The sequence below is a fragment of the Aquarana catesbeiana genome, linkage group LG05 (genome assembly GCF_042186555.1).
Source record: "Aquarana catesbeiana isolate 2022-GZ linkage group LG05, ASM4218655v1, whole genome shotgun sequence".
Taxonomy (NCBI): domain Eukaryota; kingdom Metazoa; phylum Chordata; class Amphibia; order Anura; family Ranidae; genus Aquarana; species Aquarana catesbeiana.
This window is the reverse complement of record NC_133328.1, coordinates 601,959,564-601,967,110: the sequence shown is the minus strand read 5'-3', so window position 1 is coordinate 601,967,110 and position 7,547 is coordinate 601,959,564. Positions and strand designations below refer to the sequence as shown.

At 42.0% G+C, this 7,547-nt stretch overlaps 1 protein-coding gene across 1 annotated transcript in view; it reads right to left on the bottom strand.

Annotated features, from left to right (window-relative positions):
* Positions 1–4,182: 4,182 nt before the first annotated feature.
* The window catches only part of TAF2 (TATA-box binding protein associated factor 2), a 164,737-nt gene continuing 161,372 nt past the window's right edge, over positions 4,183–7,547 (bottom strand). Inside the window, exon 26 of the mRNA XM_073632181.1 lies at positions 4,183–5,407. Within this exon, the coding sequence (XP_073488282.1) occupies positions 5,145–5,407 (263 nt within the window). The 3' untranslated portion in view covers positions 4,183–5,144. The remainder of the gene's footprint in view (positions 5,408–7,547) is intronic.

Here is a 7,547-nt window from a genome sequence, read left to right as displayed (position 1 = left end):
CAATTGGATTTAAGGCCGGACTTTGACTAGGCCACTCCAAAACCTTCAATTTGTTTTTTTTTGAGCCATTCAGAGGTGGACTTGCTGGTGTATTTCAAATCATTGTTCTGCTGCATAACCGAAGTGTGCTTGAGCTTAAGGTCACAAACTGATGGCCAGACATTCTCCTTCAGGATTTTTTGGTAGAGATCAGAATCCATAGTAACAACAATTATGGCAAGTCATCCAGGTCCTAAAGCTGCAAAGCAGCCCCAGACCATCACAGTACCTCCTCCATGTTTGACTGTTGGTATGATGTTCTTTTTATGAATTGATGTGTTCGTTTTACGCCAGATGTAACGGGATGCACACCTTCCAAAAAGTTCAACTTTTGCCCACAGAATATTTGGGGGTAATCAAGATTTTTTTTGGCAAATGTGAGACTAGCATTTGTGTTCTCAGCAGTGGCTTTTAGCTCGGAACAATACCATGGATGCCATTTTTGCCCAGTCTCTTTCTCATTGTTGAATCATAAATATTGACCTTGACTGAGGCAAGTGAGGCCTGCGGTTCTTCAGATGTTGTTCTGGGTTATTTTATGACCTCCTGGATGAGTCGTCGTTGTGTTCTTGGAGTCATTTTGGTTGGTTGGCCACTCCTGGGAAGGTTCACCATTGTTCCAAGTTTTCTCCATTTGTGGATAATGGCTCTCACCGCGGTTCACTGGCGTCTCAAAGCCTTAGAAATAGCTTTGTAACCCTCTCCAGACTGATACATGTCAATTACTTTGTTTTTCCATCTGTTCTTGAAATTCTTTAGATCACGGCACGTATTGCTTTTTGAGATCTTTAAGGCTGGCCATATATGATACAATTTTCCTTTAAATTTACCAAAACCATATAATAGGAGGTCAGACCTAAACACTTTCAATTTGTATGCAGTCAGGCAGGCCCTTGCACTACATAGTGGAAGGTAAATCTAAAGGAAATTGAAGAAAATTGTAAAATGTATGGCCAGCTTTAGCATGCTTCACTTTGTCAGACAGCTTCTATTTAAGAGATTTCTTGATTCAACAGGTCTGGCAGTAATCAGGCCTGGGTGTGGGAAGTGAAATATAACTCAGATTTCCAAAAATGTGGTTAATTGCAGTTCATTCATGATTTAGCAAAAAAATAGCAAATATGCAAAAAAATAAAATAAATATATATAAATCAGGAGGGGGCAAATACTCAAATACTTTTTCACTTTTGTCGACAGTCTGGAATACTATTGGAGATCCGTGCGGCCGGCTGCCTGTCATTGATTTTTTGAAAGGCTGCTTGCATGGGACTGCACAGAACACATGGTGAACCCGCACAGGTGAATATGGCCTTCCACAAGGGTGTATGGATCAGAATGAGGCCTAAAAGCATTGTTTCTGAATAGGGATTTTTTTTCCTCTACTCTTCTGTTCTTCAATACCTCTTTAGTTTTCCACCAGTCTCTTTTTTTGTGAATGATCATCATGTGTACATAGCCTTAAAGGTTCAGTTTTTTTTAAAATAACAAACATGTCATATTTACCTGCTCTGTGCAATGGTTTTAAACAGAGCAGCATCAGTCCTCCTCTTATGGGGTCCCCCACCGACGCTCTTGGCTCCTCCTGCCTTCGAGTACCCCCCAGCGGCTTGCTGGGGGTGTACTTACTTGTGCAGGCTCGCTCCTCAGCCACACTGTGTGCGTCTATTACACACAGTGCGGCTTGACCCCGCCCCCTTATTGGATTGACAGCAGCAGGAACAAACTGCTCCTACTTCTACCACTTTGCCCTGTGAGGAGGGAGAGAGCCGCTGCTCTCAGGCACAGTGCCGGACCAAGATCTGGCTCAGGTATTTGAACCTCAGGGTGTGGGCGCACACTGCTTTTTCATGGGGTATGGCTGCACCAGCAGACTATGATCATAAACCGGGCATAAAACATTCCCCCTGCCCTATCCCTGCCTTTTGGGGGGTGTACCTTTACCTGGTCTCGCTGAGTTTTGTTGTGATCTTGCGGGTGCGGTAAGCGGTTTTGGTTTCAGTGACCTCTGGATGGACTTTGCTGGGTGTTTTTATGGTTTCTGTGGCTGATATTTTGCTTTTACAAACCAATGTCGACATAGATAAATACTCTTGTCTACAAACACACCCCTGAAGAAAGAAGGGATTCTGAAACACGTTGGATGTGGCCCTTGGACTCCGCCATGTTATTAGATCACGGCAGTCCGAGACCCTCGAGTATAACCATAGTCATAGCTATGCCACGTTGATCTCTACGTTGTTCAGCCACTTATCTTGTTTACATGTATACATTCTTATTTGTTTATTTGATTTATTAAATAAAATTATATAAAACTTTCTATATTTTGTCTATTGCATATTGTGATTGATTCTTCAATCACTAGGGCCATTAAAGTCCCGTTGGGAGGGGGGAGAGCTGCGTCTAAAAGGTTTCACCTTAAAGCAGGAATACATTAAGGTGAACAAGCCTTTAGCCTTTATGACGACTTTAAACCAGCCATACACAGTATAATCTGATTAAATTTACCAAAACTCAAATGTGAGGGAATAAACCAGGGATCTCCAAACTACGTCCCTCCAGCTGTTGCGGAACTACACTTCCCATGAGGCATTGTAAAACGCTGACATTCTCAGACATGATTAAGCATGATAGGAATTCTAGTTCCTGAACAACTGGAGGGCCAGACCCCTGGACTAAACAATCCATTCAATATATATCCAATTGCGTGGGCCCTGACACTACATGGTCGTTGGTAAAGAACTAATGGAGGTCATTCACGTAGTCATTTGTGATCAATCTAGGTAGCAGTCTTCATGAATAAGCTATTCATCATCAATTACAATACGAAGCTTTGCAACACACCCACACTGTGAACAAATGAAAATATTGAATGAAGATACAAATAATGTATTACAAATGTAAACAATCATTTCTAACCTATTAAATTGCTCAGCATGAGCATGGAACTTTACTTAGTAAATATATAATTGTGAACTGGCAGAATTTTTATGCAGAAGAGACACAACATACATTAACCCTAAGCGCCGACAGTACGCAAATATGGGGCCTCTCGGTGGGTGGGCCTTGCCGAGCAGCTGCATATTTGCGTACCAATTAGGTGACTCAGCTGTGCCAAGAGCGCGCTCCTGTCACAGTTACCAGCAGCTAACGGAAAGCTCCTGATCGCGTCTTGTGACTGGGAGCTTTCCGATCATGTGCTTGCCGTGACAGCCAATCACGGCGGTCACATGATCATTAACCCTGCCTTGCGGCATCTGAAACCTCTTAAAGGGCCGGGAGGCACCGGCGCAAAAGGGTTAAAGTATTCTTATCCGCTTGTTGTGATGCACATGCACAGCTCAGTGTACCATTTAGGCATCTGTGTGGAAATTACATTATCCCCACCCAGCCAATTAAAATGGGTGAACATCGGAACCCGGAAGAAGACTAGGCTGCAAGGATGCTCATGGACACTGCATCACTTGAGCACAAGTATAGTTATGCTTTAGGCTAGGTAACCACTGTAGCTGGGGCCCGGAACATGTGTAAGCTACGTGCTCCCAGACTCGAAGACAAAATGAGCTGCTCTTTAGCAGATGCAGAGGGGTGCCATTAAATCGTAACAGCACCCCCACACATAACAAAACATGTTTTTTGGGTGCTCAAGCCCAACTCAGTTCACATAGCCAGTACAGTCCCTGTGTGCCGGGATAACTGACTCCTGTGCATGCAGGAGTTACATCATCCTGCGCTAGCCAATGGAGATGCCCAAAGACCGGCACAGGACCTAGACCATTAGAAAGGAGGTAAGTGCAGTGCCTTTAGTTCCTTCTTAAGATCAATTTTCTGGCACACACAAATTAGTTTAAATGTTCACAGTCAACTAAATTCTGCCACAGCAATTCAACACTGGACAATCAAAATCAAGAGCTTTCTAAATCAAATCGAATAGAGGTCTCTGGTTTGCTATTTAAATCTGACCAGAGTAGTCATACTGAATGATATATATATATATCTATCTCTCTCTCTCTATATATATATATATATATATATATATATATATATATATATATATATATATGGCAACCTTGTACAATCAGACTGTAACATCAGCTTTAGCCTAAAAGGCAATCTTAACCAACTTCATAATAAAATAACACAATATGTTGTCATGATTCTCATTTTTATTGAAGACTGTGGACTAAATAAAATAAAAAAAAGAGAATCTTTTTAAAAATGTATATCTGTAGGTAATAAAAAAAAAAAGTGTAAAACCGAGATTTATTTCTCAGTGCATATAGACGTACACAGCGCAAAACAGTGTGTATAGAAAAATGCCTCCTTAGGAGGTATGTGTCTTACAATAACAATTCACTATTGGTTACAGTGTATACGCCACTTCCTTGACATGGCGCACACAATGTTTACTGGTGTATGCTGAACAAGACAACATTTGTTTTCTTGTTCCTCATGCACACAGGCATTTTAGCTCCTGCGTGTCACTTCCAGGTTTTTTCAGCTGCCCAGAAGGCACAGGTGCAGCATCCAGCCATGCTGCCAGCAGCCTGTCAAAGTCTATGATTGCTGAAATATGCGGTGGCTAGACTCTGTGCCAAGCAGTACTTGCATTTAGGGTCATTAGCATTCTAGGATGTATGCCCAGAACACATTTGGGAATAACTCCCTGAATGCATACGGCTGCAGGCAGTGGGGCTTGACCTTGCACCTGTGCTCTCAAAAATGCTGGTAACTGACGCACACAGGTCAAAACACCTGTGTGCATGAATTCTTATAAAAATGGAATACAAGTGTCAGATGGAGCTGTGGCATTAAAACAGCCCTGAAATGCTAGCAAAGCCTAGTAATTTTTTTAAATTTTTCTTAGCTCTGTAAAACTAAAAAATTGGCTGTTATTGTAAGAGGACATTTCCAGGATTCGGTCCCTGCGGACTGAGTGGTACTGGAAAGGATTAGACAATGAGAAAGCAGCTTTGTTAAACCTGCTGAGTGTTAAAAAAATGACTAATGGTCACATGTCAAATCGATGCATCAGTTCACAATGATGGACTGGACTCCGACAATGGTCCACTGTGGAAAGTGTTGTATGGCAGGAACCAAACCGGCTTTTAATCAGTGAGCGAGGGGGAACGGATTGAGCGTCCGCTGGCAGGGCTGTTGGAGAAGGGAAGTGGATCCCTCTCCTTTTCTTTGCTTTCGTGCTTGTGTTTGTGCTTATGCTTGTGTTTGTGCTTCTTTTTCTTTTTCTTATGGTCGTGGTGGTGGTGATGATGGTGATCGCCGTGCTTGGATGAACTGGACTCTTTGATGAAAACCAGAGGTGTTTGGGGAACCGAGTGCATAAGCAGCTCCATAGAAGACTGTTCTTTTCCTGTTGGCACAAGATGGAAATTAGGAATGCTGAAACTTATAATATCTATCTATCTATATACATATATATACACACACATATACATACACACATACATACATACAGTGACACTTGAAAAAGTGTTCATACCCCTTGAGATTTTCCACAATTTATCATGTTACACCCAAAACTATAAATGTATTTTATTGGGATTTTATGTGATAGACCAACACAAAGTGGCACATAATTGTGAACTAGAAGGAAAATGATAAATGGTTTTCATTTTTCTTCTAACAAATGAATATCTGAAAAGTGTGTCGTGCATTTGTATTCAGCCCCCTTTACTCCGATACCCCTAACTAAAATCTAGTGAAACCATTTGCCTTCAGAAGTCACCTAATTAGTACATAGAGTCCACCTGTGTGTAATTTAATGTCAGTAGAAATACAGCTGTTCTGTGAAGCCCTTAGAGGTTTGTTAGAGAACCTTCATGAACAAACAGCATCATGAAGGCCAAGGAACACACCAGACAGGTCAGGGATAAAGTTGTGGAGAAGTTTAAAGCAGGGTTGGGTTATAAAAAAGTAACCTAAGCTTTGAACATCTCACGGAGCACTGTTCAATCCATCATCCGAAAATGGAGATGGGGCAAGGAGAACATTAATCAGAGAAGCAGCCAAGAGGCCCATGGTAACTCTGGAGGAGCTGCAGAGATCCACAGCTCAGGTGGGAGAATCTGTCCACAGGACAACTATTAGTCGTGCACTCCACAAATCTGGTCTTTATGGAAGAGTGGCAAGAAGAAAGCCATTGGTGAAAGACATAAGAAGTCCTGTTTGCAGTTTGCGGAAAGACATGTGGAGGACACAGCAAACATGTAGAAGAAGGTGGTCTGGTCAGATGAGACCAAAATTGAACTTTTTTTCCTAAAAGCAAAATGCTATGTGTGGCAGAAAGCCAACACTGCACATCACCCTGAACATACTATCCTGACCGTGAAACATGGTGGCAGCATCATGTTGTGGGGATGCTTTTCTTCAGCAGGGACAGGGAAGCTGGTCAGAGTTGATGGGAAGATGGATGGAGCCAAATACAGGGCAATCTTAGAAGAAAACCTGTTTGAGTCTGCAAAAGACTTGACACGAGGGCGGAGGTTCACCTTCCAGCAGGAAAACGACCCTAAACACACAGCCAGAGCTAAAATGGAATGGTTTAGATCAAAGCATATTCATGTGTTAGAATGGCCCAATCAAGTCCAGACCTAAATCCAATTGAGAATCTGTGGCAAGATTTGAAAATTGCTGTTCACAGACTCTCTCCATCCAATCTGACAGAGCTTGAGCTATTTTGGCAAAAGAAGAATAGGCAAAAATGTCACTCTCTAGGATGCGCAGAGCTGGTAGAGACATCCCTAAAAAGACTTGCAGCTGTAATTGCAGCGAAAGGCGGTTCTACAAAGTACTGACTCAGGGGGGCCGAATACAAATACACGCCACACTTTTTACATATTTATTTGTAAAAACATTTGAAAACCATTTATCATTTTCCTTCCACTTCACAATTATGTGCCACTTTGTGTTGGTTTATCACATAAAATCCCAATAAAATCCTTTTACGTTTTTGGTTGTAACATGACAAACTGTGGAAAATTGTAAGGGGTATGAATACTTTTTCAAGGCACTGTACACACACACATATATCAATCATTATGACAACTAACAGGTAAAGTGAACAACATTATCTTGTTACAATGGCATCTAAAAGTGGGTAGGATATATTAGGAAGGCAAGTGAACATGTCCCTGAAGTTGGATGTGTTGAAAACAGAAAAAATAGGCAAGCTTAAGGATTTGAACCACTTTGGCAAGAGGCCAAATTGTATTGGCTACACAACTGGGTCTGGGTCATAGCATCTCCAAAACTGCAGCACTTGTGGGATGTTCCCAGTCTTCAGTGGTTTGGGCCTACCAAAAGTGGTTCATGGAAGGAAAAATGATGAACCAATGACAGGGTCATGTTCAGTCAAGGCTCTCTGAAGCATGTGAGCGAAAGCTGGATTGTGTAGTCCAATCCAGTAGAAGTGGTACTGGAGTTCAAATTGCTGAAAATGTTAATGCTGGTTCCCGATAGAAAGGTGTCAGAACACACAGAGCATTGCAGTT